This window comes from Chiloscyllium punctatum, chromosome 2 (assembly GCF_047496795.1).
Source record: "Chiloscyllium punctatum isolate Juve2018m chromosome 2, sChiPun1.3, whole genome shotgun sequence".
NCBI classification, from domain to species: Eukaryota; Metazoa; Chordata; class Chondrichthyes; order Orectolobiformes; family Hemiscylliidae; genus Chiloscyllium; species Chiloscyllium punctatum.
Window position 1 is genome coordinate 35,983,869 of NC_092740.1, and position 20,397 is coordinate 36,004,265.

The following is a 20,397-nucleotide window of genomic DNA, read 5'->3' on the forward strand; positions in this document are numbered from 1 at the left end:
AAACAGGCCTCACAACAGTCAGTGGGAGATAGAGGAGCAGGGGAATAGTTGTAGGGGATTTCACAACTTTGCTCACATTAATTGCGATTGTGTTAGTCTGAACTGATTAAATGGGGTAGAATGTTTAACGTGCATCCAGGAGAGCTTTTTGTTCCCGTGCGTAGATAGTCCTACCAGAGACAGTGCAGTGCTAGACCTAATCCTAGGAAATGAAGCCGGTTAAGCTTCAGTGGGCGAGCATTTTGGGGATAGTGACTACCCCTCTGTAAGTTTCAAAGTCATTATGCAAGGGGATAAGGATAGTGCAGAATTGTCTAAGCTGGGGAAGGTCCATTTCAATATCATGAGACAACATAGACTGGGACAGCGACATTTGGAAAGTGCGAGTCGTTTAAAAGCATTTTAGTGAGAATTCAGGACCAGCATGTTCCTACATGAGTGAAGGGCAAGGGCAAGACAAGGGATCGTGGATGTGAGAGATGTGTGTCACTGGAAAAGCACAGCAGGTCAGGGAGTATCCAAGGAGCAGGAGAATCAATGTTTTGGGCATAGGCCTTTTGTCAGGAATTCAGCTGCCTGACCTGCGGTGCTTTCCTAGCATCACACTCTCGACATTAAAAACAGGGGAGGCCATCAAAAGTATAAAGTGTAAGAGTTGCTTAAAAAGGAAATTAGGTGAGCAAAGAAGGGCCACAAAATATGTGGCAGGTAAGATCAAGGTGTTTTATAAGTATATTTAGAGTAAGAAGATTACTGGGGAAATAGTGGGACCTATTAGAAATCAAAGGAGCCAGAGAACATAGGTGAGGTCTTAAATGAATACGTCTCATCTGTATTCACAAAGGAGAAAGACATTGTAACTGGGGATTCCACTTGGGATGGTAACATTCTAGAACATGTTGAGATTAATAAGGAGGAAATATTAGATGTTTTAGTGGGCATACAGATGCATAAATCTCCTGAGCCTGATTAGACGTATCCTAGGCTGCAGTGGGAGGTAAGGGAGGAGATTAGTGGGGCCCTGGTAGAGATATTTAATGTTTTGATGGCCACTGGTGATGTGTCAAATGACTGGAGGATTGCCAGTGGGGTTCCTTTGTTCAAGAAGGACAGCAGTGATCGGTCCAGTAATTACAATTAGTCTGATGTCAATGGTAGGGAAATTATTGGAAAAAGTTCAAAAGGAAAGGATTAATCAATACTTGAAAGGGCAGGGATTAATCAGGAATCATCAGCATGAATTTATGAGAGGGAGATCCTGTCCAACTAATTGAATTGAGTTTCTTGAGAAGGTGACTAAACATATTGATGTGGGTAGTGCAGTTGACGTAGTTTACATGGACTTCAGTAAAGCCTTTGACAAGTTCCCACATAGAAGGATGGTCTAAAAGATAAGAGCCTGTGGGATCCAAGGCAAGTTGGCAAACTTGATCGAAAATTGGTTTGTAAATAGGAGGCAAAGGGTGATATTGGAGGGTTACATTTATAAATGGAAGTCTGTGACCAGCAGTCTACCACAAGGTTCAGTGCTGGGACCCTTATTATTGCTATGTACATTAATGACTTGGATGTGAATGAAACCAGATCTAAAAGTTGAAGTTCTAAACTGGAGAAAGCCAATTTTGACGGCATTAGACAAGAATGTTAAAAAGCTGATTGGAAGCAGATGTTTGCAGGTAAACAGACAGCTGGAAAATAGGAAGCCTTCAGAAATGAGATAACAAGAATCCAGAGAAAGTATATTCCTGTCAGGGTGAAAGGAAAGCCTAGTAGGTATAAAGAATGCTGGATGACTAAAGAAATTGAGGGTTTGGTTAAGAAAAAGAAGGAAGCATATGTCAGGTATAGACAGGATAGATCGAGTGAATCCTTGGAAGAGTATAAAGAAAGTAGGAGTATACTTAAGAGGGAAATCAGGAGGGCAAAAAGGGGACATGAGATAGCTTTGGCAAATAGAATTAAGGAGAATCCAAAGGGTTTTACAAATATATTAAGGACAAAGGGTAACTAGGGAGAGAATAGGGCCCCTCAAAGATCAGCAAGGCAGCCTTTGTGTGGAGCCACAGAAAATGGGGGAGATACTAAATGAATATTTTGCATCAGTATTTACTGTGGAAAAGGATATGGAAGATATAGACTGTAGGGAAATAGATGGTGACATCTTGCAAAATGTCCAGATTACAGAGGAGGCACTGCTGGATGTCTTGAAATGGTTAAAGGTAGATAAATCCCCAGGACCTCAACAGGTGTACCCAAGAACTCTGTGGGAAGCTAGAGAAGTGATTGCTGGGCCTCTTGCTGAGATATTTGTATCATCGATAGTCACAGGTGAGGTGCCGGAAGACTGGAGGTTGGCAAACATGGTGCCACTGTTTAAGAAGGGTGGTAAAGACAAGCCAGGGAACTATAGACCGGTGTGCCTGATCTCGGTGGTGGGCAAGTTGTTGGAGGGAATCCTGAGGGACAGGATGTACATGTATTTGGAAAGGCAAGGACTGATTAGGGATAGTCAACATGGCTTTGTGCGTGGGAAATCATGTCTCACAAACTTGATTGAGTTTTTTGAAGAAGTAACAATGAAGATTGATGAGGGAAGAGCAGTAGATGTGATCTATATGGACTTCAGTAAGACGTTTGCCAAGGTTCCCCATGGGAGACTGGTTAGCAAGGTTAGATCTCATGGAATACAGGGAGAACGAGCCATTTGGATACAGAACTAGCTCAAAGGTAGAAGACAGAGGGTGGTGGTGGAGGGTTGTTTTTCAGACTGGAGGCCTGTGACCAGTGGAGTGGAATGAGCTGCCAGAGGAAGTAGTGGAGGCTGGTTCAGTTGCACCATCTAAGAGGCATTTGGATGGTTATATGAATAGGAAGGGTTTGGAGGGATATGGACTGAGTGCTGACAGGTGAGACTAGATTGGGTTGGGATATCTGGTCGGCATGGACGGGTTGGACCGAAGGGTCTGTTTCCATGCTGTATATCTCTATGACTCTAAGGAGGTATAATTAGTAAGTTTGCAAATGACACAAAAAATTGTTGATTTTGTTGATAGTGAGGGGGCTGGTCTCAGTCTATACTCTGCTGTAGATCAGCTGGTAAATTGGGCAGAGTAATGGCTGGTGGAATTTAATCTCAGTAAGTACGAGGTGATGCATGTTAGGAGGTCTTATAAGGGTAGTTAATACACAGTAATGGTAGTGTTGAGGAACAAAGGGACTTTGGTGTACAAGTTTATAGATCCTTGAAAATGCCAGCTCAAGTAGGCAGGGTGGTGAAGAATACATGCCTTCATTAGCCAGGACATAAAGTATGAGAGCAAGGAAGTCATGTTACAATTTTAAAAAACATTGGTTAGCCCACAGATGGAATACTGTTTATAGTTCTTTTTGCCACACTTTCAGAAGGACATGATTACGCTGGAGAAAGTGCAGAAGATTCATGACAATGTTGCCCGGAATGAAATGTCTCAGTTATGAGGAGGGTTTGGATAGACTGGGTTTGTTTTCCTTGGACCCAGAAGAGACTGAGGGCGGATCTGCATAAGGTATACAAAATTATAAGAGGCACAGACATAAGAGATTGTGAGAATCTCTTTCCCAGGCAGATTATCTACAACCAGAGGACATACGTTTAAGGTGAGGAGCAGATGGTTTAGAGATTTGAGGAAAGATTTTTCACCCAGAGGATGGGTAGATATATTAATGTGCTGCCTGAGAGGGTGGTGGAGACTGATACTCTTGCAACATTTAGGAACCATCTGGATAATTTCTTAAAACACCAGGGCAGAGTAGGCTATGGACCAAGTGAATGGAAATAGGATTAGTGTAGACCAGCGTTTGTTGGTCGGCATGGACATGGTGGGCCAAAGGGCTTGTTTCTTTGATGTATGACTCTATGACTCTAACAGAAATCTCTTATTGTGGCAATACAGATTAGTCTACAGACCTTTAAACAAAGTCTATATCCAAGGCTCAATGCCTAATATCCAGAGGCAACAAATACAGTGTGTACTAGTTTCCTTTAAAAGTTATCTCAGTTTTAAAGGTATATTTCTATTTGTGTAAAAGTTATTAACTTCAATCATTACAAATGTAGTAATGTGTATAGTGAAATACTGAGCACAGAATACATGTTTATTAAATGTAACAGTAGTATATTTCAATACTTGGATCAGTGTTTAAGGTAATTGGAAGGTAAGAACAGGAGCAGGCCAATCAGCCCTTACTGATTAAAAATCTGTCTATCTCAGCCTTGAATATACTTAATGCCTAACCTTGACAAGGACTGATTAAGGATAGTCAACATGGCTTTGTGCGTGGGAAATCATGTCTCACAAACTTGATTGAGTTTTTTGAAGAAGTAACAAAGAGCAATGATGAGGGCAGAGCAGTAGACATGGTCTATATGGACTTCAGTAAGGCATTCGACAAGGTTCCCCATGGGAGACTGATTAGCAAGGTGAGATCTCCTGGAGTACAGAGAGAACTAGCCATTTGGATACAGAACTGGCTCAAAGGTAGGAGACAGAGGGTGGGGGTAGAGGGTTGTTTTTCAGACTGGAGGCCTGTGACCAGTGGAGTGCCACAAGGATCAGTGCGGGGTCCTCCACGTTTTGTCATTTACATAAATGATTTGAATATGAACATAGGAGGTACAGTTAATATGTTTGTAGATGATACCAAAATTGGAAGTGTAATGTACAGCATAAGAGGTACAGTTAGTAAGTTTGCAGACAACACCAAAATTGGAGGTGTAGTGGACAGTGAAGAGGGTTACCTCAGATTACAACAGGTATCTTGACCAGATGGGCCAATGGGCTGAGAAGTGGCAGATGGAATTTAATTCAGATAGATGCAAAGTGCTGCATTTTGGGAAAGCAAATCTTAGCAGGACTCATACAGGTAAGGTCCTAGGGAGTGTTGCTGAACAAAGAGATTTTGGAGTGCAGGTTCATAGCTCCTTGAAAGTGGAGTTGCAAGTAGATAGGATAGTGAAGAAGGTGTTTGGTATGCTTTCTTTAATGGTCAGAGTATTGAGGTCATGTTGTGGCTGTACAGGACATTGGTTCGGCCACTGTTGGAATGTTGTGTGCAATTCTGGTCTCCTTCCTATTGAAAAGATGTTGTGAAACTTGAAAGAGTTCAGGAAAGATTTACAAGAATGTTGCCAGGGTTGGAGGATTTGAGCTATAGGGAGAGGCTGAACAGGCTGGGGCTGTTTTCCATGTAGCGTTGGAGGCTGAGGGTGACCTTATAGAGGTTGACAAAATTATGAGGGGCAAGAATAGGGTAAATAGGCAAAGTCTTTTCCCTGGGGTCGGGGAGTTCAGAACTAGAGGAGATAGGTTTAGGTGAGAGGGGAAAGATATAAAAGAGACCTAAGGGGCCACCTTTTCACCCAGAGGGTGGTACGTGTATGGAATGAGTTGCCAGAGGAAGTGGTGGAGGCTGGTACAATTGCAACATTTAAGAAGCATTTGGAAGGGTATATGAATAGGAAGGGTTTGGAGGGATATTGGCTGGGTGCTGGCAGATGGGACTAGATTGGGTTGGGATATCTGGTCAGCGTGGACAGGTTGGAACGAAGGGTCTATTTCCATGCTGTACATCTCTATGATTCTATGACAGCCTTCCACGCTAAAGAATTCCATAGATTCACTACCCTCTGAGAGAAGAAATACCTCCTCATCTCTGTCTTAAATGTTACTCCAAGATGAAAACCTCTGGCATTTGGTCTCTATGGGGATTGTAATACTCTCTTTTCGTGTCTGTTAATTAAAGTTTTCTGGAATACACTATTAATTTATTTCCCATTATTACTCAAATTTTAGCTCATTAACAGTTAGGATTACTACAATCACCTACACCTAAAAAGAACAAGGACATGATAATGTTATACAATAAATGAGTCAGTGCCTGTTCAGAGGCGTTCAAGGTAATGTACATACCTCCCACCGTATTGTAAAGCGGCGTTTCCCAGGTTCCTGCATTAGTTCAGTCACGGGTGTATAAACCTGTGGCTTATCTATAAGCTCTGGAATAAAGCAGAAACAATAGCTGTTTTTCAACCATTTTCTGTGCAGGTAACTTATTTTGAGGTTTCTGTGTTCCTCAAGAAAGTTTTCAGTCTGGCTTCTGTTTGTAAGGAAAATGTTTTGTTTGGGCATCTTCCCAATGTCATTTGACACAGATGGTGATTCTTTCGTGAACTGCTGCCAATGACAATTACTCTCAGGTTTCTAACAACGATAATCAATAGTAATATTAATTATTAAACTTCTCAATCATGTCAAGGTGTATTTGTTTTACCTTTTGACTGATATTGTCATGAACTATAAAATAATTTTTGACAATATATATTTCTCGGTTCTGTTTTTGTAATTTTGGAATTTTGGTGGCCCACTTCTGTAGTAGTGTAAGATGATGAGGGGTGTGGATAGCTTGGATAGAAAGGAGCTGTTCCCCTCAGATGGAGGGATTAAAAACAAGGGGGCGTAATTTTCAGATGAAAGGTAGACCGTTTAGAGGAGATTGGAGGAATTATTTTTTTCATCCAGGAAGTCGTGGGAATATGGGATGCATTGGCTGGGAGGGTAATGTGTGTGGGGAACCTCACAACCTTTAAGAGAAAATACTTGATGAGCATTTGAAATGCCTTAATATTCAAGCATGTGTGTACCTTGAAAGGAAATTTTGATGAAAGAGTTTAACACCATGCTACATAAAATTCTTGTTATGAAGATATTAGCTATTTCTTGAATACCTACTGCAATGAGCATGACGATAGCAAAGTTTGTGCTTGAGATGTCACGTTTCTGTTGCTCTGCGAATATATCTTATCATACTTGTTCTCAGTAATAACACGGCCTTAATGTTTATGCTGCCAGAATAAATAGTGAACACATCAACCTATTTTACAGTCCATTTATGTGCATTTTCACTATACCTCTGACACTCTTACCTAACAAACTCCTATCAATCGCAGTTTCCAAAATTTCAACTAAACCTCATCCATAGCCTTGAATGGGAGTTGTATGTTTTGCTTTAGTTAATATAGCACAGTACTTACCAGGAGGGACATGGTATATTTTAGTCCAAGAACTCCAAAGTCTAATTTTGCAGCGCATCCGAAATTCGTAAGCAGCCAGTCGTTCCAATCCTTGGAGAGTTCCAGAAGGTTGGAAATGAACCTTTTGAAACATAGATGTAATTATTATTTGCATTCTTTCTGCAAAATCTATGAGTATAGCATCTTTTTAATAGGTTTTTATATGATTCCAATTTGAGTGATTACTCATTGCCAGACAGAGACAAGGGAGTTTGCAATGATAGACACATGCAGGGAATTGCAGAGGTAGCTGAAAATTAGAAATCCCATTCTAATAGGAGTGGATCACATTTTGCATTTATGTGTTTTGGGGAGGCAGAAATCCAGATAAAACAACAGCTCCCTCCAGTCATGTCTGATTTTGGTGACCCAGGTGAGTGAAACCCAGCATAGTTTAGACCAGCGAGGGGCAGGATCTCAACCTTTTGAAGATGTGGGTGTGGAGGGATATGGGCCCGGTGCTGGCAGGTGGGACTAGATTGGGTTGGGTTATCTGGTCGGCATGGATGGGTTGGACTGAAGGGTCTGTTTCCATTCTATACATTTCTATGACTCTATGACTATGATGTCCACAAGAGAGGTCATCTGCCTTATGTGAGTGCTACATTGACCTTTGGAAGAGGGAAGGTGTTCTTTGGATTTGTTAGAGGTAGACATGAATATGCATAAAAAGTCATACAAATTATTAACGTTTTGAACTTATTGCAACTTTCGACAGGCTGCCCCTAGAAATGTGAGTCTAGATTAGAGTGGTGCTGGAAAAGCACAGCAGGTCAGGCAGCATCCAAGGAGCAGGAAAATCGATGTTTCGGGCAAAAGCCTTTTATCGGAATAGAGACAGAATGCCTGTAGAGTGGAGAGATAAATGAGAGGGAGGTGGGGTGGGGAGAAAGTAGCATAGAGTACAATAGGTGAATGGGGGTGGGGATGGAGGTGATAGGTCAGAGAGGAGGGTGGGGGAAGGTAGCAAAGAGTACAATGGGCGAATGGGGGTGGGGATGAAAGTGATAGGTCAGAGAGGAGGGTGGAGTGGATCGGTGGAAAGGAAGATAGGCAGGTAGGACAGGTCATGAGGGCAGTGCTGAGCTGGAGGGCTGGAGCTGGGGTGAGGTGGGAGAAGGGGAAATGAGGAAACTGGTGAAATCCACGTTGATGCCATAGAAATGTGATATAATGATAAGTGCTTGGGGCAGAGGGGATTTCTCATTGAGGAGTCTTTGGGGGGTTTTCTCATTGGGCAGCTCTCATTTGGCAGTTCTCCTCATGTGGTCCTCAGAGAGCTGTCTTTTCCAGGTGGAAGATGAACCAGAGAGGAGGAGGAAGACCCAGGGAAGAGTTTCCTAAACATTGGCTAGAGAGCAGGATATTAACCCCACAACATAAATGAAACTATTACAGTCTGTGCCAACATCCTGATTGTCCTCTGATATCAGTGTCCCACCCTGAACTGTCATGGTTGTATACTTTCCCCAATTAAATCAAGTATCATATTTAAAGTGCTGCTCCTCAATAAACTAGCAGAAAATTTTACAAATCGTTGGCTGCTTATTTTAGGAAACTACAATCATGAGCCCCTAAAATCAACAATGGACACTCTCATCGCCTTTAGTAAGTCTGCCTTTCATGGAAGAGTTCAATGAAATAGTGCCTTTTGATTTAAAGGTACAGGATAAAAAAGACTTGCATTTTACATATTGTAGAGTTGGCAACCAATTTTGTCAGTTGACAATAATACAGAGTAAAGGTGAGAAAATAATTCTGGATAAAGTAATGGAAAAGTTAATAGGGACTCCACTTGGACCGCTAATGAAATTTCTCACTGATAATGGGAGTAATTTGTAAATGATGAATTTAGAAAGAAATGTGAGAATATAAACATAACAACTATGATTATAGCAGCAGAAAGTCCTTTTAGCAATGGGGTATGTAAAAGGAAAGCAGTAATAAACAAAACAATTCATGAGTTTAGCAAATTAGTCAAATTCTAAACTATTGCCTGCACAAGCATGGTCTGTCCATGCTACGACCTTGTTGTAGGTGGTTAGAATATATAATCCACATCGGTCAGTTCTCTTTAAGTTACTCATGGGAAGTTGACATTGCTAACATTTCTTGCCATTCCTGATCCCATTGAGAAGGTGGTGATGAACTGCCATGTTGAATAGTTGCAATCCATGTGCAGGTTGATTCACAAGGGCACAAGGAAGAAAATTTCAGGATTTTAGCTGAGTCTTTATTTCCAAGTTAGGATGGTGATTGGTCTAGAGGGAACTTACAGATGGTGGTGTTTCCATGCACTTGCCTCCCTTGCTCTTCGAAATGGCGGGGGGGGGGGGGGATCTTGGGTTTGGAGGGTGCAGTCTAAGGATCTTTGGTGAATTCCCTGCAGCGAAGATGGTACAGACTGCTGCTACTGAGCCTAAATAGGAGAGGGAGTGGACATTTATAGATGTGCTGCTAATCAAACAGGCTGCTTTGTCCTGGATGGTGTCAAACCTTTTGAATGCTGCTGCAGCTGCACTCATCCAGGCAAGTAGAGTATATTCCATCACACTCCTGGCTTGTGCCTTGTGGTGCACAGACTTTGGGAAGGAGGTAGGTTACTCACTGCAGGATTTCTAGTCCTGACCTGCTTTTGAAGCCACAATATTTATATGGTTTAGTCCAGTTCAGTTTCTGGTAAATGGTAATCCCTCGGATAACAATAATAGGAGGTTCTGATAATGATTGTTCCTTTGAACAGTGTAGTAAGAGCCCAGTTACACAAATGGGAACAGAAGGAGAGGGAGAACAATAGTAATAGGAGATTGAATAGTGAGGCAGACAGATGGGTGCTTCAGCAGCAACAGGTATGACTCCAGGATGATGCACTGTCTCCCTGGAGCCAGGGTCAAGGATATCAGTAAACGGCTACAGGGTATTCTGACAGCGGAGGGCGAGCAGCCAGAGCTGTCACTTTCTGGCCAACTGCACAGGTATAAAGGGATCAGGTTCTGCAGCAAGAATTTAAGGAGCTAGTTATCAGATTAAGAATTAAGACCTCAAAGGTTGTAATCTCTAGATTAGTCCTGATGCCACATGTTAGTGAGTATAGGAACAGGCAGTCAGAACAGATAAATGTGTGGCTGAAACATTGGAGCAGGAATGGGGGCTTTAGATTCCTATATAACTGGGTTCATTCTTGGGGAAAATGGGACCTGTACAAGTCCAAAAGATTGCACCTGAACCGGAATGGGATCAACATCCTCACGGGAGGTTTTGCTCGTGTGGTTTGTTTGCGTTTAGACTAATTTAACAGGGGAGATGGAATATGAAGTAATAGTTTGGTTGGACGTGATACTCATAGTCTGCCTAGAGGCAGTGCAAATGTAATCAAGTTAAGACAAGGTAAATAAGGGGACGGTGTGGATTAACACATGGGGATATGATATCATTGCTGTATAGGAGACATTATTGAGGGAGGGACAGGAGTGGCAATATTCTGGGTATAGAATTTTTATCAGCGATGATAGGGTGATGTAAAAGTGGAAGTGCTCTGCAATATTGATCAAGGAAGCAATTACTGACGTTAGAGGGATGTTACCTTGGGAGGTTTCTCAGGTGAGGCCATATGGATAGAACTTAAAAACAAAATGGGGCAACTGCTTTGCTGGGGATGGACAATACACTCCCAAATAGAGAGAGATAGAAACATTGATGTATGGGCAAATTTCAAATAAATGCAAAAATAATAGGGTAATAATAATAGGGCATTTCAACCTCCCCAGTATTATCTGGGATAGACAAAGTGGAAAAGGCTTAGAGAGGGCAGAACCAGGAGAATATTTGAAGACAGCACATAGAAAGTCCTACAAGACAGGTTGGGGCTAGACATAATTTTAGGGATTTGAGCTGGGCAAGTGGCAAATGTGTCAGTGGGGGGAACATTTTGATGATCCATCATATTTAAAGTAATGCTGGATAAGGACAAAGCAAAGTCTGGAAATAAAGGTTCTGAACACCAATTGTAAGATTATAAGATAGGATCTGGCCAAAGTGGACTGTGTTATGGACCAGGCCAGACCCCCTCAAAACTTTTTAAGAAGGTAGTCCAGACCCTAACTTCTTGTTTTTTTTTAGGCAGATGTACTGTGGATATTCCAGGAGTGATGCAGCTGGTCAAACCACTCAGGTTTAAACAAAACAGCAGTTATTTAAGCAATATGGATGAAACATGAACAAAATAACACAGAATTTCAAATAACAACTTGTTTGATAACCCAACTAACTCTATTGCAACTTAACAAAGGAGCACTTCCAATCCCTACAACATCCCACAAACACATACCTTGGCAAAAAGGTAAATTCAAACACAGGGTCTTACAGGCTGGAGAGGTTTCAGAGAGAAAGCTCAGGCAAGAAACATCTGTTGAAACATGGAACCTGTTTTCACTGTAGCTGCTTCTCTAGGTCCCCAGCAGTTTTGGACTCCTTGCTAAAACTAAACCAAACTAGAAAATAACCTGAACTTGGACCACACACTGACCACACACCTGCCATTGTTTGAAGTAGCCATTTCCCGACACATCTGCCTTTACGACCCTTCTTGAAAAGAAAACCAAGGACAACATAACCTTATTAAAAGGGCCGCATTGTCACAAACTGGGAGCAGCTACTTGCAGGAAAATCCAGAAAAGTGGGAGATATTCAAAAGAACAACAGTTAGAGTGCACAGCCAACATGTCCTCATAAGGGTGAAGGGTGGGACCAACTAATACAGTGAACCACAAATGTCAAAGGAGGTACAAGACTGGATTAGGAAAAAAAAGAGGAAGTTTATGGTAGATACCAAAGTCTCAAAACAGCAGATGCCCTGGAGGAGAATAAGAAGTGCAGGAAGTTGCTTCACAAAAAGATTAGAAGTGTGAAGAGGGAACATTAAAAACCATTGATGGGTAAAATAAAGCTGGTATTAAGGCAAGAGAATAATCATGGAAAGAGTAGGGCCCATTAAGGACCAAATTGGCTGTGAAGTCAGAAGATATAGCTGAGGGTTAAATGTGTACTTTGCGTTTGTATTCACAACAGAGAAGGACAACATAAATCTAGAAATCAGGGAGTGGGACTGTGGTATATTTGAACAAGTGAGCACTGACAAGGAGGTAATATTTGCGGTTTTAGCAGGCTTGAAAGTGGATATGTCACCAGGGCCAGGTATCCAAGACTGGTCTGATGAGACACACTCAATGTAAATGGTTCCTACTTTCCCAATGTATTTTAGAGCATGATGATGATGCCATATTAATGGCTACCCTGAACATGAAACAGGTATTATTTTATGCTGCAATAGGTTCTATCCAAAGAATTCACAGAAGCAAAAATTTTATATCTTGTGTGGAATCTTAAGAACTTGCACTCTGATAATTTACAATGCAGTTGGTCTATTGAAATATGAGCAATTGCTCATTTTCTTTTCGCACTCCAGATCCCCAGCAAAGAAAGTGTTGGGATTAAAAGAAGAAAAGAGAAATACTTATATTTAGATGGTGCCTTCACAACACTCTGAAAAAGGTGATTCATTTCATATTGCAATGAATTACTTTGGAGTACAGCTGCTACCTAGGTAACAGTGCATCAGCTGATACTGTAATCCTTTAATGTAGTGAAGTGAACTCAAAGTATCTACATTGAGGGGGAATCACAACAGGTTTCAGCTAAAGCAGTAACTGGAAGTAGTTTACACTACAAAGCCTAAATTACCAATAGCATGAAATAACTGACTTGGAATTAAGAGTTTATTTAATGAAGAAAAAGTGGGGTTGGAACCTAAGATCAGCCATGATCGTATTGACCAATGGAGCAGCCTTGATGTGCATATGGTCTGGTCCTGCTAATTTTTTTTTCATGCTTATATACAACAGAAACAGACAATGCAGACAACATAACGAAAACAGCCAGTATGACAGAGAAGTCAGTGAAAGTTGTGATCAAAGTGCACAGTGGTCTGGTTAACTGGACTTTGAACATTCTGTTTAATCCTGATCACAGAAGATAGTCTAGTGTTTGAAATAGAGCCTCAGGTATGTTCCGACTATAAATTTCAGGAGAAAGTTACACTTTCCAGGAAGCATCCGACAAATAACCTGATGGATTGTATAAGGAAAAGAAGATAGCATATGTTAGGTATAGACAGCAGAGATTGAGTGAATCCTAAGAAGCGTATAAAGGCAGGAGAGGTATCTTAAGAGAGAAATCAGGAGGGTAAAAAGGAGACAAGAGATAGCTTTGGCAAATAGGGTTAAGGAGACTTCAAAGGGGTTTTATACATACATTATGGACAAAAGGGTAACTAGGGAGTCGAATACAACCCTTCAAAGATCAGCAAGGCAGCCTATGTGTGGAACCGCAGGATAGGGGAGGGATACTAAGCCAGTATTTTGTATCAGTGTTTACTATGGTGAAGGACATGGAAAATAAAGAACGCAGGGAAAGAAATGGTGACATCTTGAAAAATATTTATGTTACAGAGGGGGAGCTGCTGGATGTCTTGAAACACATAAAGGTGGATAAATCCCCAGGACCTATCAGGGGTACAGGACCTGATCACGGGTACACTAGGAGTCTGTGGGAAGCTAGGGAAGTGATTGTTTGGCCCCTTGCTGATATATTTGGATCATCAATAGTCACAATAACATGGTGCCACTATTTACGAAAGGTGGTAAGGAAGATCCAAGGAACTATAGACCAGTGAGCCTGACCTCGGTGGTGGGCAGGGTTTTGGTGGGAATCCTGAGGGATAGGATGTACATGTATTTGGAAAGGCAAGGACTGATTAGGGAGAGTCAACATGACTTTGTGCGTGGGAAATCACATCTCACTAAAATGATTGAGTTTTTTGAAGAAATAATAAAGAGGATTGATGAGGGCAGAGTGATGAACATGATCTATATGGACTTCAGTAAGGTGTTCAACAAGGTTCCCCATGGGAGACTGGTTAGTAATGTTAGTTCACATGGAATCCAAGGAGAGCTAGCCATTTGGATACAGAACTGGCTCAAAGGTAGAAGGCAAAGGGTGGTGATTGAGTGTTGCTTTTCAGACTGAATGCTTGCGACTAGTGGTGTAGCACAAGGATCGGTGCTGGGTCCACTACTTTTTGTCATTTATATAATGGATTTGGATGTGAACGTAGGAGATATAGTTAGTAAGTTTGCAAATGACATCAAAATTGGAGGGGCAGTGGACAGTGAAGAAAGTTACCTCAGATTACACTGGGATCTTGATCAGATTGGCCAATCAGCCAAGGAGTGGCAGATAGAGTTTAATTTAGATAACTATGAGGTGCTGCATTTTGGAAAGGCAAATCAGTGCAGGACTTATAACTTAGTAGTAAGGTCCTGGGGAGTATTGCTGAACAAAGAGACCTTAGAGTGCAGATTTATTGTTCCTTGAAAGTCAGGTTGCAGGTAGTTAGGATGGTGAAGAAGGCATTTGGTATGCTGTCCTTTATTGGTCAGAACATTGTCTGTAGGAGTTGGGAGGTCACGATGCGTCTGTACAGGACTTTGGTTTGACCAGTTTTGGAATATTGTGTTCATTTCTGGCTCCTTCTTACCGAAAGGATGTTGTGAAACTTGAAAGGGTTCAACAAAGATTTACAAGGCTGTTGCCAGGGTTGGAGATTTGAGCTATAGGGAGAGGCTGAATAGGCTGGGGCTATTTTTCCTGGACCATCAGAGGCTGAGGGGTGACCTTATAGAGGTTTATAAAACCATGAAGGGCACACATAGGATAAACAGACAAGTTCTTTTCCCTTGGGTAAAAGAGTCCAGAGCTGGAGGGCATAGGTTTAAGGTGACAGGGGAAATATTTAAAAGAGACCGAAGGGGCCACTTTTTCATGCAAAGGGTGGTGTATGTATGAAATAAAGCTGCCAGAGGGAGGGATCGAAGCTGGTACAACTACGGCATTTAAGAGGCATCTGGATGGGTGTATGAACAGGATCTGTTAAGAGGGATGTGGGCCTAGAGCTGGTAAATGGGACTAGGTTAATTTAGGATATCTGGTCGGCATGGGCGGGTTGGACCGAAGGGTCTATTTCCATGCTGTGCATTTCTATGACTCCATGACTTTATATGAAAATGTAAAAGCAGTTGAGAAGGTGAAGAAACACAAATATCAACTTATAATGGCTGTGACTACTATCAGGGAGTTTTTCTACAGATTCAAAAACAAAATCAACATTTGGCATGAATTTCCAGAAGAAAGAGTGCAGATGAAAATCCTGTAATTGCATAAGAAACTCTGAGACATCACATGAGAAGTAGTGAGTGAATTAGCTGAACTGAATTGTTTAGTCAGCATTAATTATCTCCCGATGTTGTCAATCAAATTGTTCCGAAGTCAGGTGCATATGACTAGATTCTTAAATGGAGGAACAGTGATTACCTTAGGGCAAAACTTTCAATAATACACTCTGAGGTATAGCTAAATTCAGCATATTCCCAATCTTCTTTAATCATGCATCTTTTTATAGCTAACAACTCAATACCTGTTCCCCAAAGGAATGAATGAACAATCAGTCAGACCTGTGAAAAAAAGCCATATACCAACCAGTTCTGAGGACAACAAATGGCAGATCATCAGAGACAAACTAAAGAGTTTTCGGATGTACAGCACTACTTATGCCATTACTGTAATTACTATTAAGAGAAACAGCTTGACTTTCTGTGGTTTTGAACTCTCAGTTGTGCATACATTGTTGCTTATAGAGTAAAGAACTGAAGGAAGTTTTGTACATGTGTGAAATGTGGTATCTCAGTCAGACATAGCTGTTAGCCACTTCTTTTCCCTCCTTTATCTGCTTTTAATATGGTCTTTATGATGGACCAGAACTACAGACGAGACAAACCTGACTCCACAGTGGAAATGTAGCAGGAATTGAAACAGGTCAATTTGTTTCCTCCTCCTCAGGTATCTGTGGCAACTATATACTAAGATCTCCAAGGGGACCTGGAGAAGGAAACTCGAATGTTTCAAGTCCAGTTATTTTGCATGATATGTTATCTTGCAGGACTCACCCAGAAACGTCAGCACTGAGCCCGATGCCTGGTGTGACCATCTTACTTTCTGACCATTCTTGTGAACTTTTGCCTAATTTACAATATGTGTTTTATGGTCCTTTTCTCCACTTGTGGAGAAGACGATAAATGGCCTGGGTGAAAATCAAGTTTTAAAAAAATAATTCACTGGTGGGACGTGGTGTCGCTGACCAGACCAGCATTTATTGCCCATCCCTACTACCTTTGGGCTGCCTTTTTGAACCACTGCAGTCCATGTGCTGGAGGTTGACCTTCAAGGCCATGGGGAAGGGAATTCCAAGATTTTGACCTAGTGACATTGAAGGTATAATAAAATATTTCCACATCAGGATGGTGCATGATTTCGAGGGGAAATTGCTGGTATCGTTCCCATGTATCTGTTGTCCTTGTCCTTATAAATAGAAGTGGGTGTTGGATATGTCGTCTGAGGATCTTGGGTGAATTTTTACAGTGCATCGTGTTGATGGTACATACTGCTGTTTCTGAGAGTCAGTGAAGGAGGCAGTGATTGTAAGTGGATGTGGTGCCAATAAAGCAGGCTACTTTCTCTCTCTTCCACAAATGGCAGTGGATACCTGATCACTTTTAATTTTAACTCTGAGATGATAATGTTTCGTTAAGCAAAAGGTATTTTTGGAAAATAGGCCAAAGCTGATATAGAGTTAAGCCACAGATCACCCATGAATGCTGGAACAGGTTCGAGGCCCTGAATGGCCAACTCCTGTTCATATGGTATTTAGCTTCTTGAGTGTTGTTGGAACTGCACTCATCCACGCAAGTAGGGGGGTATTCCATCACACTTCTAACTTTCCTCTTGTAGATCATAGACAAGCTTTGAGGAGTCAAGAGGTGAGCTACTCGCTGCAGTATTCCTAGCTTCTGATCTGCTGCTGTAGTCACTCTGTTTATATACTAAATCCAGTTTAATTTCTGGTCAATGGTAACCCCAAGGATATTGATAGTGGGGGATTCAGTGATGGTAACATGGAATGACAAGGAGCAGAGGTTAGATTGTCTCTTATTGGAGATGGTCATTGCCTGGCATTATGTGGCGAAGCTTGGGTATTGTCCAGATCCAGGGACTTCCTCAGTATCTGGGTAGTCATGAATGATGCTAAACATTGTGTGATGATCAGGGAAGACCCCGACATCTGATCTTATCTTGGAGAGAAGGTCATTGATGAAGCAGCTGAAAATGGGCCTAGGACACTCCCCGAGGAACTCCTGCAGCGACCTCCTGGAGCTGAGATGAATGACCTCCAACAATCACAACTATCTTCCTTTGTGCCAAGCATGACTCCAGCCAGTGGAGAGTTTGCTCTCTGATACCCACTGACTCTGACTTTGCAAAGGCAACTGCTTGATGCCACGTTGTAATTTGCAGCCTCGATATCAAGGACTGTCATTTTCACCTCATTGTTCAATACACTGTCAGCAGCAACTGTGGGCGTGTTTATCAGATCTGACTACTGCTTGTAGTGAACATGTCCTATGTTCACAGACTCAGATAATTTTGAAGTTACCTGTTAAAGAAAATGCTGCTATGAGATTATACTGGGGAGAAAGTGCCCTTGAACTTGGAATTTTCAATCTGGATATTGGGAGGGAGCGGTGGATAGGGATGAGGTTAGTTTTGTACGAGGCTGAGCAATTCTTGTAAAAGTGCAGGGGCTGCCAGGTACTGAAAAACCTACCTTCATGCAGGGGGCTTTGTCAAAAATGTGAAATAGAAATTTAAAAACCACTCTGTTGACCTTTCAACCCTCACCTCTCAATCCTTGTCACACTCATTCACAACTCTCCGACAACAATTATGTCAACATATGCTTTCCACCCAGAGCCTATGACTCTTATACCCTCCATACCAACCTACACCTCTGTGCTTACACTACATAGCCCTTTATAGCTCCAATGCCAACTCAGTGTCAATTCGTCCCAATCTTGTACATCCTACCTCTTTTCTCTCACACCCAACAGTCAACTTACCCAATCTCCATCGTGGGAAGATATTACGATCTCTCTGAGATGAGGTTAAGTAAGGAACTTAAGTATTGAAACATTCACTAGTTCAAAATAAACAGTTGTATGTAGTCCAGAAGTTGTTGCCCTCAGAGTCCTCACATTAACACCAGACCCCATAAGATCACATGGCATCAGGTCAACTGCAGAAAAGGAAATCTCTTGCTAATTAACACCTTGGTTGATAAATCAGTACTCCTCCATGTTGAACAGCAGTTGGGAAAAGCAAAAACAGTGGGGCCAAAGAGTGCAGAATATACTCTGGGTGGGGAATTTCAGTGTCCATAACTGAGAATGGCTTGGGAGCACTACTATTGACTGAGGTTGGTCAAGCCCGAAAGGATGTAGTTGGTCAACTAGATTGCGGCATTTGCCACAAGAATGAAAATACCCTTGTCCTTGTCCTCACCAACCTACCTGTCACAAATGCATCTTTCCAGGACTGTATTAATAAAAATGACAACTGCCCAATTCTTCAGGAGACAAAGTCCTATGTTCACATTGTGGGTATTCTCCATTGTGTTGTGTGGCACTATCACCATGCTAAGTGGGACAGATTTGGAACAGATCTAGCAAATCAGAATTGGGCATCCATGAGAACCTATGGGCCAACATTAATAGAATTATATTCAAAAATGGACCGCAGGGCCTGTTCCTGTCCTATACATCACTTTAACTGTATGTCTGCAAAGTTCAAAAACATGCAGGTTAGGGGGATTGCCCTTACTAAATTGCCCCATAATGTCCTGGGATGTCCAGGTTAAGTAACTTACCATGGGGTAAAACCCCATGTGGGGTTATGGTGATAGGGTAGGATACTGTTCAGAAGGACAGTACAGACCAATTGGGCTTAAAAGGCCTCTATCTGTACTTCAGGGATTCTACTTTGAATACTTTTAAGGTGGATGTAGACAGATTCTCAGCAGGTCAGGCAGTATCTGTGGAGAGAGAAACAGAGTTAAACAATATGACTTCTTCAGACTTGGATTGAACTGAACTTGAGTTCTGAAGGACAGTCATCCCAGAATTGAAACATTAACTCTGTTTCTCTCTTCACAGATTCTGCTAGATCTGCTGAGCTTCTTCAATATTCTCTATGCTCGTTTCAGGTTTCCAGCATCCGCAGTATTTTGTAGACAGATTCTTGATTAATGAGTGAGTTTAAAGGGTGTCAGGCAAAGGCAGGAAAGTCAGGAAAGTGCACTTAAGGCTATGAGCGTATCGACTGGTGCAGCAAACATTTGGGCCCTATTCCAACTCCAAATTAGTATGTACTTATATGCAGAAAAGATCTTTAAAGGGACAGAACAGAAAAAGGCAGGTGCTATAGTTTGAGGCTAAGTACCTGGGAGCAAGATTTAAAGAAGGAGAAATAGTGGCCTGAATAACTATCTCCCTTCATATCTGGGTCCATTACCACAGTCTGTTTCATTCAACACAAGCTGCAGAGACACATTCCTTTCTTCTGTCCCTTTTCCTGTCCATGCAGCTATCTGTGGCAACTTCTTCAGGGGACGAATGGTGTTGCTACTGGTGGTTCTCATAGATTCCCTACAGTGCGGAAACAGGCCCTTTGGTCCAACAAGTCCACACCGATCCTCCAAAGAGTAACCCACCCAGATCCATTCCCCTATCCCATTACTCTACATTTACCCCTGACTAATGCACCTAACCCACACATCCCTGAACACTACGGGCAAGTTAACATGGCCAACCCACCTAACCTGTACATGTTTGAATTGGGAGAGGAAACTGGAGCACCCAGAGGAAACCCACGCAGACATGGGGAAAATGTCTAAACTCCACTCGAGGCGGGAATTGAACCCAGGTCCCTGGTGCTGTGAGGCAATAGTGCTAACCACTGAGCCACCATGCCACCCCTTGAGGGAAGAGAGTGATGGAATTGGAGGATGGAACACAATTTCTAAGCATTATTTACATGTAATTCATAGAAAAGGGCTGTTGTATGTTTATTTGATAATCTCTTCTACCATATAATATAATGAATTAATAATGAATGCTGCAATTCATATTACATAATATAATAGCACCATGCTTCTGCTTTAATAGTGTATCACATAGCGATTCAAATCATGTGTTCAAGCTTGAAAGGATTGCAGTGTAATAGTAATCTACCACTGTGAGTCTACTTGCAACTATTGAGGTCACACGGGCATTGTTTTGTTGTTG

General features: G+C 41.8%; 1 protein-coding gene across 1 annotated transcript in view; it reads right to left on the bottom strand.

The window, feature by feature from the left end:
• Window positions 1-20,397, bottom strand: part of LOC140492269 (interleukin-31 receptor subunit alpha) — a 132,317-nt gene that overhangs the window by 24,693 nt on the left and 87,227 nt on the right. Inside the window, exons 8-9 of the mRNA XM_072591216.1 lie at window positions 7,070-7,190; window positions 5,949-6,034 (exon numbers count right to left, since the gene is read on the bottom strand). Of these exons, the coding sequence (XP_072447317.1) occupies window positions 5,949-6,034; window positions 7,070-7,190 (207 nt within the window). The remainder of the gene's footprint in view (window positions 1-5,948; window positions 6,035-7,069; window positions 7,191-20,397) is intronic.